General features: G+C 45.8%; 1 protein-coding gene across 6 annotated transcripts in view; it reads right to left on the reverse strand.

The window, feature by feature from the left end:
• Window positions 1-3,651: 3,651 nt before the first annotated feature.
• Window positions 3,652-14,970, reverse strand: part of PDZ-GEF (PDZ domain-containing guanine nucleotide exchange factor) — an 89,815-nt gene continuing 78,496 nt past the window's right edge. For 4 of the 6 annotated variants that reach the window (XM_077650309.1, XM_077650305.1, XM_077650311.1 and 1 more), the window contains one exon: window positions 12,687-14,565. In XM_077650309.1, the coding sequence (XP_077506435.1) occupies window positions 14,534-14,565 (32 nt within the window). In that variant the 3' untranslated portion in view covers window positions 12,687-14,533. Of the gene's footprint in view, window positions 3,802-12,686; window positions 14,566-14,970 lie in introns of those variants that run through there. The other 2 variants (XM_077650310.1, XM_077650307.1) reach the window with 2 other exon arrangements.

Below are 14,970 nucleotides of genomic sequence, written 5' to 3' on the forward strand. Positions count from 1 at the left end.
AAATGATCGCTGCCCAAATTTTGTTCCGAATTTTGCCAGTTCAGATCTGTCACATTTTTGGAGAAGGTCAGGTCAGGAGAGGTGTCTGTGCAGACGCTGTTACCCACCCTGGATGGACTACTAGGGTCCGTGTGTAGGGTGAGTCCCAGCTCGTGCACGTCCTCCCATAACTGCCTGCCTTTAGGGTCTTGTTTAGCGTAACCCCATTCTGGGTGCGCTGCATTAAAGTCACCGACTGTTAGCAGGGGGTTAGTTCCGGCTGCCTTAATCGCTTTGCGAAAGAGGGCCCTGAACCTCACCTTTCTCTGGTTCGGGGTACTGTACAAATTTAATAGGAACACGCTCGGTTCCTCTTTTCGCCCCGTAAGAATTTCCAATAGCACTGCCTCAATTTCTCTCGAGTTGATTTCGTGCTCGATTGCCGCAATGTTCCTCTTAATCAACGTTGTGACGCGAGATTTCTCACCTCTGTCACTTGGAAAAGCTTGGTATCCCGATAGTTTGGTGCTTTGCCCGTCTCCTGCAAGGCTATAGCTAACGGTTTCTCATCTAATAGCGTCAAGTATTGTTGCACTAACGCCCGCTTGCGCTGGAAGCTGGGAAATTGTCTGGGAAATTGTCTGGGAAATTGCGCTGGGAAATTGTCCATGACGTCAGAGGCTGGTATCCCCTGACGTCATAGTTCGGCCGAAACCCAGTTTCGGTTTCCTAGTTTCTGCTGTTCTGAAATACTTATACTCGGTATTTTGAAAAACGTTTTTTTATTTATTTATACAAAATACCCCTAAAGGCCCTCACGGCTGAGGGTATTACATTGGGGGGGGGGGGGGCACAAATCATCAAAAATAGACAAACACCACGAAAAGGAAAAAAATAACAACATATGACATTGGAAAGAAAATATTAATTAGTTATAATTAATACTCGAGCATAAGGAACAAAATCAAAATAAACAAAGTTTGAACAGGGAAGCAGACAGCAAAAAAAATTGATACCAACTATACAACTTCATGGAAACAAGAGCAAAAATAATACAACATGAATCCATAACAATACAATGTAAGAAGACCGACTGAATTGACAACAATGACCGCAAGAAAGTTAAGAAGTAGTAGTGGCAGACGACAGTTTATAAATTTATCAGGGTCAACGGCAGTAGCAACATGTAATAGCACAGCATTCCAGTCAGTTATATTACGTGGTATGAATGAATGTGCGTAGTTAAATGTACCACATGACAAGTGCTTAATTTTGAAAGGATGATCGCGTCGGTCAAAAATGGAAGAAGGCAAAGAAAGTCGTTATGTAGTGCTGAGTGATGATACAATTTGTGAAAAAGTGATAAGCATGAAACTTTACGGCGGAGATATAATTCTTGAAGATCAGCACGTTTCTTCACCGCTGTGATGCTGGCATTGGGTGAATAAACAGAGTAAATAAAACGTACTGCGCGGTTTTGCAATGATTTCATGTTGTTTATTAAGTATGCTTGATGAGGGTCCCAAATGGCCAAAGCATATTCAATTTTAGGCGGAATAAGAGTAGTATAAGCACGTAAACGGAGATGTAAAGGAACATGCTTTAAGTTACGTTTTAAGAGACCTAATGATCGACTGGCAGACGCAAGAACAAGGTTAATGTGGTGGTTCCACGTTAGGCCAGAATGAAGGTGAAGACCGAGGTACTTGTACGTTGTTACCAAATCGATTGTAGTATTATTAGTTAGTCGGCTGTTTGAATACGACACGGTCGGTTAGTAAACGATCAATTTTGTTTTCGAAAGGTTAAGTTGCACGAGCCAGGTAGAGCACCGTGCTGTTGCTGGGTCAAGGTCAGCTTTAAGGGTTGGGCGATCATTCTTAGAATAAATTTTTCGATAAATTCGATTAGCGAAAAGTCCAATTTTGGAAGAAATTGAGTTTGAGAAACCGTTAATAAATATCAGGAAAAGTAAGGGGCCAATCACGCTTCCTTGTGGGACACCAGAATCTACTCGGCTAAAAAAAAATGAATTATGGTTATTGACAGTGGTAAAGTGAAAATCGGAAGAGAGAAAATCTTTAATCCATGCAATAACAAGAGGGTGTATATTAAGCAGTGTTAATTTTGTTACTAACCGATTGTGAGGTACCCTATCAAAAGCTTTTTAAAAATCTAGAAATATGAAGTCGGCTTGAATGCCAGCATCAACAGATGAATGAAGTTCATGGATCAATCCAATAAGTTGCGTTTCGCATGAGTAGACTTTATTAAAGCCATGTTGGTATTTAAAAAAGATGTTGTGTTCTTCTAAATAGTTAGATACCTGTGAGTGAATGACGTGTTCCAGGAGTTAGCATACCGTGCTGGTTAATTAAATGGGTCCATAATTCAGTGCATGGTGATGAACGATCGCCAGACTTAAAGATTGACAAAACCTTTGCTAACTTCCAATTGTGTGGAACTAAACTAGATGCAAGGGACAGCGAAAATATAGCGGACAAGATGCGTTGAATACCTTCAGATGAGTTCATGAGTATTTTGTTGTTAAAACCAAGGTGATAAGATGATGATGATGTTTTAAGTTTCCTTAGTAACGATAAGAAACTGGTCTCACTAATAAGTATTTTGGACATTGAGGCGTTAGAATGCTTCAGAGTTAAAGAAGCCTCTTCTTGGGTAAAAACTGATATGAATGCGTCATTGAGGACCTGGGCACATTCAGCTGCCGGAACACTGGTTCCCTCTGTATTGGTTAGAGGTATACATCAGGATGATTAGAGGGGTTTATTGTCTGCCAGAACTTACCAGAGCCATTAGATAACATCGATGGTAGGTCGTGGGTGAAGAAATGGCGACGAGCAGATATAAGGGCAGACTGATATTCCTTATCACATGCTGTGTAGCGTTGCCAAGAATCGGAGTGCCTGTTTTTGTCGGCCTGTGTGTAAAGGCGCTTTTTCTTCTTATTAAGGCGGCGTAGGTGCCTATTAAAGCAAGGTGCGGTGTAAGTACCTGGTATACTTACGACGGGTATGAATTTGTCAACAAGACCAGCAAGTTTATTTCTGAACAGGTTCCAGTTCTCCTCAACAGAACGTGTCGAAAAATCGAGGAGGTCGTCAGAAAAAAGAGCTAACTCAGCGTTTATTGCATCAAAGTTTGCTCGGTTGTAACACCTTATTTGCTTGTTGCGAGTTTATTTTTTTTATGAGGCACGGAATTCAGCTTGCCTGTGATTACAGAATGATCGGAAAGGCCTTATAAGAGCGTAATATCCGAACAAAGGTGAGGATTATTTTTTAGGATAAGGTCAAGAACACTGGCAGAAGTGGCGGAACAACGCATTGGTTCCGAAATAAGTTGCTGAAATAATAAATAAAGGCAAGTTTGGTAGAATTCCTGAGCTTCAGGATCATTAGCTGGAGCAGTGATGAGGGCCAGCTGATTCTCGGAAATTTAAAATCGCCTAATAATAATAGGCTATAATTCGGCAAACGCACAGTAAGTTCCACTAAAATATGACACAATTCACTTGAGAACAAAGAGGTCACGCCCGGAGTGCGGTAAATTACACCGATAATGACATCAGTCGGGCCACACTTCAAGCGAACCCACACAGGCTCCAGGCACGATGTAACCTTGTAGCGTGTTTCCAGGTCAGAAAGTCAGACGCGTCCAAAGTCGGCAGCGCTATAGGCGCAGATGATGCGAAGAAAGGATGCAGCCGTCCAGAATGCAGGCATCGGCGCCAACTTGCAGAACCGGTAAGCTAATAGGTGAAACGGGCAGCTGACAGCGCAATCCGGTCGGCAACAGCGCCTGAAACAACATGAACGGTGAGTGGCGTGGCATTTCGTGAGCAGTGCCGCGGCCCAAGCATGTGAGAATGTGCCAAGATTACTAACTCAAAATGTTCAGAAAACCACCGGAATTGCCCTTAAAGCCAAGCTGTTTCCTGCATTGTGGCTAAATAAAGGTTATCATTAATGAAACGCCGTCAACTACTTGCATATGTCTGAGAGCATATGCGCGCTTTGCTTATCAGTTAAATGGACTCCGGGATGGTATGGTAATGTGCTGTAATCATCAGTCCTCAATATTTCAAAATATTGAGGTGTTCAATATCTCACCTGGCTCCAAAGGTCTAGGTCTTGCCACTGACGGTGTGACCCCTCAGCGGTGCTTTCCAGCCGCTCGCAGATTCGATCCCTGCTGCGGCGACCATATTTCAAAGGAGGCAACATACAAAAGCACCCATATGCTGTGCGATGTCGCTGCACGTTAATAAACCTCAGATTAATCTGGACTACGGCGTCTTTCGTAGCCTATGTGTCGCTTCTGGACATTAAACCGTACAAATAGTTTTCGTTCTTTATATCGATCCACAGGCGTCTGGTGATCAGCTGAAAGTATCAAATCTCTGAACAGAATTAATACGTGCTCTATAAATAAACGCACTGTATAGCAGGCAGGGTGAAAAACTCCCAGTAGATACATTCTGCATCGCTCTGCAACGAGTTTATCAATTGCTTTGGTATGAAATAAGGGTCACTCCACGCCAGACGCCCCAGGCGTTGCACTCGACCATCTCCAGTCTGTTCAAAGAAGTCCACGGAAACTTATCCCAATGTGCGTAATCAAAGCCTGAAATATTTTTGCCAAAAGAATTATTCGTGAAGTGAGCGCAGTTGGAATATTTAGAAAAGACGAGAAACCAGGCACTGCTCAATAATTAATAAGAAATTCAAATTTTTAGAAAACACTTCACAATTTTTTTTCATTGACATAGCACACATACTGTCTTTCGTTATAATTCGGGGCATGCAATAAAGCTTATATATATATATATATATATATATATATATATATATATATATATATATATATATATATATATATATATATATATATATATATATATATATATATATTAAATTTAAAGAAAATATGTAAGCGTATAATTTTTACCGTTTTTTTGTTTTAAATTCAACTTGCTCTCGGAAATTCGGAAATAGCCGTTTTGCTCCTCTAGATGTCTGTAATCTATAACCTTCTCTGGCACTTGTAACCAATGCTACAGGTGATGAAACTGTCTACATATAAGTAAAAAGGTGCTAAAGTTTAAAAAAGTGCGTTTTGAGACAAAAACACTCGTTAATTTCACCCCGAGGTGGCCCAAATAAAAATAAAAATAATAGCGAGTTACGTAGAACTGTTTATTTCCATTCATTTCCGAAATTTTTATCGAGGTATAATTTTTGCTTAAAGCGAGAAAATAATTTTTGAAGTTGAGCTCTCGCGCCGCAAGTTGCGTCGTTGTTGCGACCTTGCGACATGACTGGCAAGGATGGGCTCACCCTACCGCCCATTGGTGTTTTGAAGCGAAAAGCTTCACTACGCTAGTCAACACCGCGCTTCGCGCGAGCCGGCGCATGTCGGAGCACGAGTGACGTCACGCACGGCGCAGGCGGCGGCTGGTGAGTTATGCGCATGCGCGAAAAAGAGTGACGTCACGCGCCGCGCAGGTGGTCGCTCCTCGCCGCTGCCGACTCCGTCGCCTGACCTTTCGGCGCAGCCGCGCGCTACTGCACATGTGCGTCATGTGCATGCGCAAGGAGGTAATATAATGCGCTTGCCAGAGAATAGGCGTGCGCACTCGACATGGAAGGGAACGAGAGTGCGGCTGCTGCTAGACTACGCAGAAAAGCTGAGAAACTAAATTCGTCCGACCCAGAAGTACTCGCTTGGGAGTTGGCTGCACAACAGCGAAACCATAGAGACAGCCGCTTGCTACTACTGGGATCACCGGGCTGTCTTTATGGCTGCAGAGAAACTGCAAGTCAATGTGTCGCAACAATAATAAATAAAAAAGTTTAATACTGTCGCTCCTGTGTCTAACTCGTAAACATATGCTATTGAGTAACCAAGTCTACGCCTATAGATAAACAATGTATACAATACCAGCTAAGCTACGAGGCATAACCATGACGTCAAACCAAGCATAACAAGAGTTTCGCTTGTATATCCAGGCTTAACCAGAGCTAAGCCACTGCCTAATTTTTTATCTTATTTTCCATTTGTCAGTATGTCTCCCACTTGTCGCCTTCCGCCGCCTCAGATGACCTCCTGGCCGTTCTTCCCACGGAGAGCGCCAGGGGAATAGGGGGGGGGGGGGGGGGGGGGGGCGGAGGTTCGCACTCTGATCTTCCGAAGAAATCAGTTAAAAGCCTTGCCGGGCCAAGGACTCCACCCATTGCGGGGCTCGTTAAAGAGGCTCACCTCTTGATTTTGACACAACCACCGCCCCAAAACGTCACATGTCATTTGCCACGCTTGGCAGGCTGAGGCTTTAACCAGACGCCAACGCTGGACAGCTTTCTCCTTCATGACCCTCCTAATGCTCTCGCTTTGAAAAGAATAGCTGAATGTTGTCGACAGAAGCAGTCTGCACCCCTCGAACACGTGCTCAAGCTGTTCTGTCCATCTGAGCACCGACGCACCCTAGTATATATGCGCTCCTACCACGCTACCCCTTCGACGAGCAGCAAGTGGGTTCGTGAAACAACGAAGCCACATCGGGACGCCGTACTGCAGTTACCACAGGCGGAGTTATCAAACAACCGGAGATGACAAAATGGGGAGCGCAAAAAGGAACAGCTAAGGGAAAAGCCGAATTTCTTTCAGTATCAGGATTAGACTTGGAATAGAATCAGAAATGGAATAGATTGGCAATAATGCATGAATTACGACTGGCATTTCCTCCACACCAGTCCAATTGATCACCCCTAGATTTTTTCAGTAGTCGCTGTTCTTGCCTTTATAAAGTTATGTTCTTTCAGGATTGTCTCACCCGTAATTTTTGCAAGTTATTTCTCCGCCTCATCCAACCCCTTTTCAGGCCGCCGGGGATGTTGTTTACGGTGCTCGGCTGCTGAACCGAAAGACACGAGTTCGATCCCGGCCGTGGCGGCCGCATTTCGATTGAGGCGTAATGTTAAGCCCGTGTACTGAGTTATGTCAGAGCATGGGAACTCCTGGCGGTCGAAATTATCCGGAGCCCTCCACTACGGCGTCCCTCATAGCCTGAGTCGCTTTGGGAGGTTAAACCCCATAAACATAAACCCAACCAGCCCCTTCCCTGCCCTTCCCAGATGGGTGAGACTTTTTTTCGCGGCAGGCCTTTGAGAAGTGCCACGCGTTTGAGGCTTTGCCCCTCGCTTTTGTTGTTTTGTCCCCCTTTTTTTTGCTGCTGTTGTTAGTTTTCGCCCCTCTGTGCAGTCATGTCCTTTGCCGCCCTCCGCATGTCGGCCCCTCGATCTGCGAAATAAATTTTCAGTAGCAAGTGAGCGCTCGTCTGTACGCGTGTCTCTCACTGTGCTCCATCTCTCCCGTGACCTCTTCGCTTTCCTTTGGAGATCTAGCTTTAACTACGTTTGCGCATCGTTCCTTTAGATCACCTCTCTTTACTAAGAGGACGCGCTGGCGGGAAAGACACGAGCCAGGTAGACTGCTTGGAGGAAGTCGCTGCGTGTGACGACAGTGAAGCCAGCCAGAGATGTGGCAGGCAAGAGGTTCTCCTTCCGGGGTCTGGTACAGCCAACGGGGTCACGGCGGCCCCGAAGTTGCGCGGCCCAAGCTCGCCGGCATCCGTGACACCACATCGACCCCGCAACGATCGCCTTCAGCCCGGCGGCACTGCTTTGCGATCGGACCTTTCCACTCCGCGGAAGCCACCATTTCGCCCACTCTTCCGAATTTTTTTTTTTGTCTGTGTAGTTCGAACTCTGTATCCAGTCTTATAGTTTAGCTTAGTTCAATCACGTAGCATTGTGTACGTTTATGCATACCGGTAGTGTGTTGGCACGGCAAATGGCACGTGCCAAAACTCAAGGTAGCTCGAGACAACTATTGAAAGGGTACAATGGTTACTACCCCTGTCAGCTATCCCCAGTAGAAAAAAGCGTAGACTTAAAGATGAAAGAGAGGGACGGTTTTCCGGCGCATCGCTCCTTGTGCGCTCTTGAAGGCAGCTGACCTCTGACGTTCTCGACGGTTAATTAAGGGACCCCTGCCCTTTTTAATGCGATAGCCTTGGAACCTCCATGTCGGAAAAAAAAATGCGTCGTTCTCTGAAGCCCCCACCTGCCAGGTGGCAGAATGCAGAGAGGGAAATCCATACCACGGGAAGGACCCAGAGGATGGTTGTAGACGGTGGAGGTGACACTCTTCCTTTAAAGTTTCTGTTTATGGTCTATGGGGGGTTTAACGTCCCAAAGCAACTCAGGCTATGAGGGACGCCGTAGTGAAGAGCTCCGGAGATTTAGACCACCTGGGTGGTCTTTGACGAAAGAGAACCACCTGGGGTTCTTTAACGTGCACCGACATCGCATAGTACACAGGCCTCTAGAATTTCGTCGCCATCAAAATTCTACCGCCACGGCCGGGATCGAGCCCGCATCTTTCTGGCCAGCAGCCGAGCGCCATAACCACTCAGCCACCTCGGTGGCTTTTTGTTAGTGGTTTTATGCGAGCTACCTCCAGAACCTAGTGTCGATGGATGTACTAGATGAGACATGGATTAGAAGACCAAGTGTGCAAGATTCAAGCAATTGAAGAGTAAGGGCGGACCGAGAAGACTGCGCAATAAAAGTGGATGCAAAGTAAAGTGTGTGATGCGTCGAGTCGTGCATAGCTAGGGAATGAAAACCTAATGCTACGCATTTCCATCGGATCAGTTCTTGATCAGCAACCAATATTTTTTTTTTTTCACAAAGAATGAGTATCATCTGTGGACGAAATCTTTCGGGTGATTTTAGTTGGAAAACAAGTCTGCTGATGAAGCCGACTCGTGAAGCTGGCCCGTGCTTTCGCAACAAAGGCTGAAATTTGGGGGGCCGGGGGGGGGTGCATGCGGCCCATGAGCCACGTGTCTGCTACTATTAACCATATACGAAGAAAAAATAATAGATTGGTTTTGAGGAAAGGAAATGACGCAGTAACTGTCACATATTTCGGTGAGCACCCAACCCGTAAGGGAAGTGAAGAAGGTGGGAGTGAAAGAAGAGAAATAGAAAGTGGTGCCATAGTGGAGGTGTCCGAAAATTTCGACCACCTGGGGATCTTTAACGTGCACCGACATCGCCCTAGGAGGATTCTGGTGTGGGCTAGTTGGTGCATACTTTCTACGACACAGATTGACACAGCGCAACGGAATGAGAAGAAACACGAAAACACAGGACGGGCGCTGACTACCAACTTTTATTGCGTCATAAAAACCAGCAAATATCGCCAGATGTTGCAGACTAGAAAATATAACTCGAATTTTAAAATTACTGTCAGTGAGGGTGAGGGAGGGCCAGCCAATTTTTCTAAGGGTGAGGGCGAGGGAGGGCCGTATAATTTTTCAAAGTGAGGACGAGGGTGAGGGAGGGCCATGGATTCAACAGTGAGGGTGAGGGAGGAAACGTAAAAATGAGGGCATTTGCCCACGTCTGCTTGCTGTCATGCAGTGGCCAGCGAAGGTGATCTGTTCGCGCCGCCGCGGGTTTGAAACCCAATCGCGGCAATATTTCTGCAGGTATCTGAGAGGCTTCAGACACACATCAGCTTTTTCAGGATTGCTAGTTTGGTTTTGGTTTTATGGTGGTTTAATGTCCCAAAGCGACTCAGGCCATGAGGGACGCCGTAGTGAAGGGCTCTGGAAATTTCGACAACCTGGGGTTCTTTAACGTGCACCGACATCGCACAGCACACGCGCCTCTAGAATTTCGTCTCCATCGAAATTCGACCGCAGCGGCCGGGATCGAACCCACATCTTTCGGGTCAGCAGCCGAGCGCTATAACCACTGAGCCGCCGTGACGGCCTTCAGGATTGCTAGTGAAGTAGTGCTTTCAAACTAATAAAAGCTTGGTACTGTCTCAGTGGTAGTGGTCAGTGAAGTGGAAATTAGAGGAAAAATTGGGAGCTCGAAATGCATTATTCTGGTCATATTACCTTTTAAATATTGCGGCGCAGTTTAAATCACCTAGTGGCATATCACATGCGTAAAAGTGTCTCATGGCGTGATGGCATATCTCCCGACTCTTCGCATCCCATGAACCGCTAGTACTTATATATCCATACTTAGTCGCTGGCAGCTGTTTAAAGTGGCTTCACATTCTTCACATCAATTCATTAAATATAGCAAAACTGCAAGGAATGTCACCTGGGCACATTGGCACTGTAAAACATGAAACCACAAAAAAAAAGAGGGCAGTCAGTAGGGCCTTTACACTTCTCCAGATGTCCTGTTTTCAAAATACAGGAAAGGAAACATCTGGTTGGGGCAGTTCAGATCTGGTTCCCACTGCAGCCCATATTAATGCAACAAGTATGTTGGCCCCAATAGGCCAATGTGAATTTTTGCCCTCTACATTGTCCAGACGGCAAGTTTCGATATTAATGAGGTGTAAATGCATTCAAAAAGTTTGCTTCCTAGAAAAATCATCCATGATTCGAGGTATCTATATTAATGGGGATTGTATTAATGGCGCACGACTGTTTGAAAAACGCTACAGGCATGCCTAGCTGTAAAAGGCTGCTTCATCAAGTTCAAACGGCCAGACAATAAACTTCATTAGCTTAGTAGGAAGTGCGGAGCCCCTTTAACGCAGCAGGTCAACCTCGGTGGTCCAGTCAGTCCGTTGGAGGTGCAGAGCCTGAAGGCCTGGCACTGAGCTGCGCAGTGCGGTCTCCCGCTGCTCCTCGGTAGTGACCAAGCGGAAAGGGGTAACAAAGCAGGCCCACATGATGTGGGATAGGGTAGGGTGCCCACCGCAGAATCTGCAGTTGGGAGAGTAGAGGGTGGGGTAGATATGAGAGAGAACTGCGGGATTTGGGAAGGTGTGCATTTGAAGCTGGCGCCAGTAGTTTGCATGCAGGATAGGGAATGAATGAATGAATGAATGAAAAACTTTATTGTATAAGGGTTATTTCTCGCAGCGTAGGTGGAGCCCTCAGTCCAGGGCCCCAGAGGCCTTTGCAGTCTTGCGAGCCCTGTCGATCAGCTTGAGCTGCTCTTCAGGCTTCGAGCTGGACAGCGCAGCCTCCCACTGCTCCGGTGTAGGTGTGTTGTTTATCGGCGCTGCCTGCATTTTCTGACAGGCCCATGTAACGTGGTAAAGCGTTGTGTGTTCACCGCATAGCGGGCATTTGTTTTCATAAGTGGATGGATAGATTTTGCTGAGTAAACTCAGATTGGGGTATGTATTAGTCTGTAGTTGTCTCCAGGCAACCGACTGCTGTTTACTAAGGTCTTTGTGGGGAGGCGGGTAGGTCCTCCGGAGGGCTCGTTGGTGTTCTAAGATGGCTCCATACCGTCTAGTGACTGCGTCCAGTTCCCCTTCGGTGCGCGCCTCCCGGTTGGCGTATGCTAGGGCATTGGCGTCCGCACGTTGGTTCCCTTTGACAGCCTCATGGCCTGGTGTCCACGTGATGAAGCATCTCGTAAAAGTGATTGTCCTCGCCTTGAGTATGTGGTGCAGTGGATATGCGTCCACTGCTGTATCTTCTGCACGCCTCTAGCGAGTCTGTAATGATGTGTGCATGGGGCTCGTCACTCTGCTGGGTGATGGCGAGTGCAATTGCTGCTTCCTCAGCCTCGAGTATGTTGTTGGTTTTTATCGAAGCGCAGTTGATTTCCCTGAGCTGGTGATCCACCACGCTGGCTACCGAGCCATATCGGTGTCTGTATGTTGTTGCGTCAACATATAATAAGTCTTTTGCCCCGGCGAAGCTTCTTTCATGGAATTCAGATCTTGCCTTTCTTCTCGCCTTATGTATATCTGGATGCATGTTTTTTGGAATCGGACTGATCTCAATGATCCTCCTGAATTCATTTGGAACGCTCGCTGTGCTATTGATTTCTTTCAAAGCGTCCCTCATGCCCAGCAACCGCAGCGTGTTTCTGCCTGTTGCGGACAGCATCAGTCTTGTTTTCTGCGCGATAAGGTGGGCCTCGATATGTTCTTGTACTGTGTTGTTTATGCCCAGTTTAAGGAATTTCTCCGTCGAAGTGCTGACCGGCAGTCCGAGAGCGCATTTGTATGCTTTTCTAAGAATTGCCTCCAACTGCTCCTTTTCTTGCTCGAGCGGTGTTTGGTAGGGGACTCCGTATAAGATCCTACTGACCACGAGGGCCTGTACTAGCCTACATGTGTCTTCCTCCTTCATACCTCTTCTTCTGTTGGAAATTCTTGCAATCATCCTGGTGATCTGTGCTGTGGTCGGCCGGTAGGTAAATACATCGGCCAAGTGGGTAATTTAGGGTGATGTCCTGGTATATTGTCAACTGGTCTCTCGCTGACCTCACTCAGTGGTGGGGATAGGGGCTGGGCCCCACCCGGGTAGCAATGCCTCGGGCGTGTGAGTGGGCCGCCTCATTCCATGGGAGGGAGGAGAGTGCAGGGGTTCAGATGAGCTGAATGGTGTGGGCGGAGGGTATAGATTGTAGGAGGCAGAGGGTGATGGGAGAGAGATCCAGCCTTTACAGAAATTATTGATTGCGGTTTTGGAGTCGCTGATAATATTAGGGGCTGTGGAGATTATGGCTAGTGCAATGGCGCCTCCTCGGCAATATCTAGGGAGTCATGACGGAGGCAGAGGAAGTGGGGTGGCCAGTGAAATGTAGGCCATGCAAGGCACCTTGGCAATAAACGGACAGACATGAAAGCATTTCCATATTTATTATGGATTTGTCTTAACTATATACAGCTCCGATATGACCACTATACAACAGATCTGTTTTGTCTCTGCCTTCTTTACATGACCATAGAAGTTCTTGTCTTGGCAGTACAAAAATATCTTGGGGGAAAAAACAATGTTACAAAAGTGATGAGGCAGCAGTATGCACAAGACTTCAAGAAAACATGGGTGAATGCCCAAATTTTGTTGGAAATTTCACCAAGGCCAGATACTGCTCAAAAGACCACACGTTTAAGTAGAAAAATTAATCTTGTGCAGCTGCTGCTGCTGAAAGGACAGGCATGCTCTCCATAACAGCAATAATGTTTTAAATGCAGGCTTGTAACAGCGGGGCCAGAGTGGTTTTGCAGGGGGCGCAGTTGATACCTGAGGAGTTGATACAGACAAAGAATAATACTGATGCTACAGCAAAACATTCTTGACAAAGCAGGGAATGGAAGCAACAGCTTTTCACAGGACAGTAATAACTGACATGTGTTCAAACAAGACGCTGCAAGCCTGTAAGAGGCCACAGCCTAAAAGCTTTGTTCGTCAAGTTTTACAAATTGCTACTTTTGAAAGCACAAACTTAACATGATGGTAATAACTTCAGTGTATGCAACAGCTGGACTCTAGCAGTCGTAACCATATTGCTGTCACTCATGAGTCAACAAAATGAGGTGACTAACTCAAAAGCTCAGCATAAAAGGTCTGTCACTGATGTGCTATGAATAACTTGAAAAACAGCATGCAGTCAAACTAGCTGCAGCCATTTCAAATGCAAGGTAAAGAACTTCAGAGGGCAGCAGACACAAAGGACCTTCTTTGCTGGCCGAACTGGCAACAGCACTAGCTGTCCATTAATAAGTTTCACGCACGCATTGCTGTAATATTGTCAGGCTCTCACAACACTGCTTGTGTACCTTATTACATACGAAATGAGGGACCACAGTACACAAAGCTAAAAGAGGTGCAAAGGAGAAGGGACAGGTCACATTGTATGGGCAAGCCCAGCACAGCCGAGCTAGTTGCAAAAAGTAAGGGAAGGAAACAGGCACAAAGAACATTAAAAGGAAGCAACATTAAAACTGGACCAGTGCTATGTCAATACATGAATGGCAAAAGAAATGTCTTGCCCTATGTACAAAACTCTTACATTACACAGTTAGCCCTCTTAAGATATCCAAATCTCAATGCAAAAGCAAAAAGGTACAACACAAGGCATCTTGCTGTCACACCCAAAGACAAAACGAGTGAGTTTGACCCCTTTAACTAAAGGCCGTCATGACGATATGGTACAAACAACGTGCAAGAAGGGCAATTTCAAACGTGGTGCATTAAATGTTACACTAATATATAAAAAGCATTTGTACACATCACTAGATCTTTGGTTTTTTTTCTTCAAAGTTTTGTTTTCCTTGTGCACGCTTGTCGAAATCAAGAAGGCATTGCTCAGCCCTGCTCAAAGTGCAAGCTCAAAACAAGGTGCTGTAGTGCTAGACAAGAGAAATGCATAAAAAGCAGTCTAATGACGGCAAGTGTCCACACTTTCTTGAAACGAAAGAGACAACAAAGCAAAGCGCAGAAAAAAAAATGGGCGCAGTCTTTTTTGCACAAACTGTCTTGTACTCCAATGCACACATCACACACATACACACACACACACACACACTGCCATGCCACTTGGAGGCAGTGCAGACGGCACAGCTTGCTCGCATCCGTCGTAGACTAGTGGCCCCCTCGAATTGCTTCTTCATCAATGGCAGCCAGTTTTGCTTATGGAGCTCTGCATTGAGTGCAGTCTGGTTTCTTGCTGTCCATTATAAGAGATCACACAGCAGAGACCTGTGCTTCATCTTCATCTGTGTGGGTCATGGAAAATGGAGAGAGAGGGAAAAGATATGGCATGAATGTCTGCCACCAGGGAGAGACAACCTGCACAATCATGACTAAAACCAGTAGAAAAATTACCAACAAAAAAATTTCTTGACACTGAGGACAACTCCAACCAACTTTGGTTGTTAGTAAAAACAATTGTAAGGCTCTTTCTGGCTGGCTATGGCTGGTAGCAAAAGATGCTTGTATTGCCAAAAAAACTGCATTTAAAATTTTTTCCACTACTTATTCAAGCTCATGATGCCAAGATCAAAACGCACACCGTGATCACAGTTTGGAAGTGAATGGTGATGTAGCCTAGCCTCAGTGATGTGCACACAAAAAACTGTACACTGCAGTTTGCTCATGAAAATAGCTAGCATCTGTATTTC

This window comes from Amblyomma americanum, chromosome 1 (assembly GCF_052857255.1).
Source record: "Amblyomma americanum isolate KBUSLIRL-KWMA chromosome 1, ASM5285725v1, whole genome shotgun sequence".
In the NCBI taxonomy this organism is placed as follows: domain Eukaryota; kingdom Metazoa; phylum Arthropoda; class Arachnida; order Ixodida; family Ixodidae; genus Amblyomma; species Amblyomma americanum.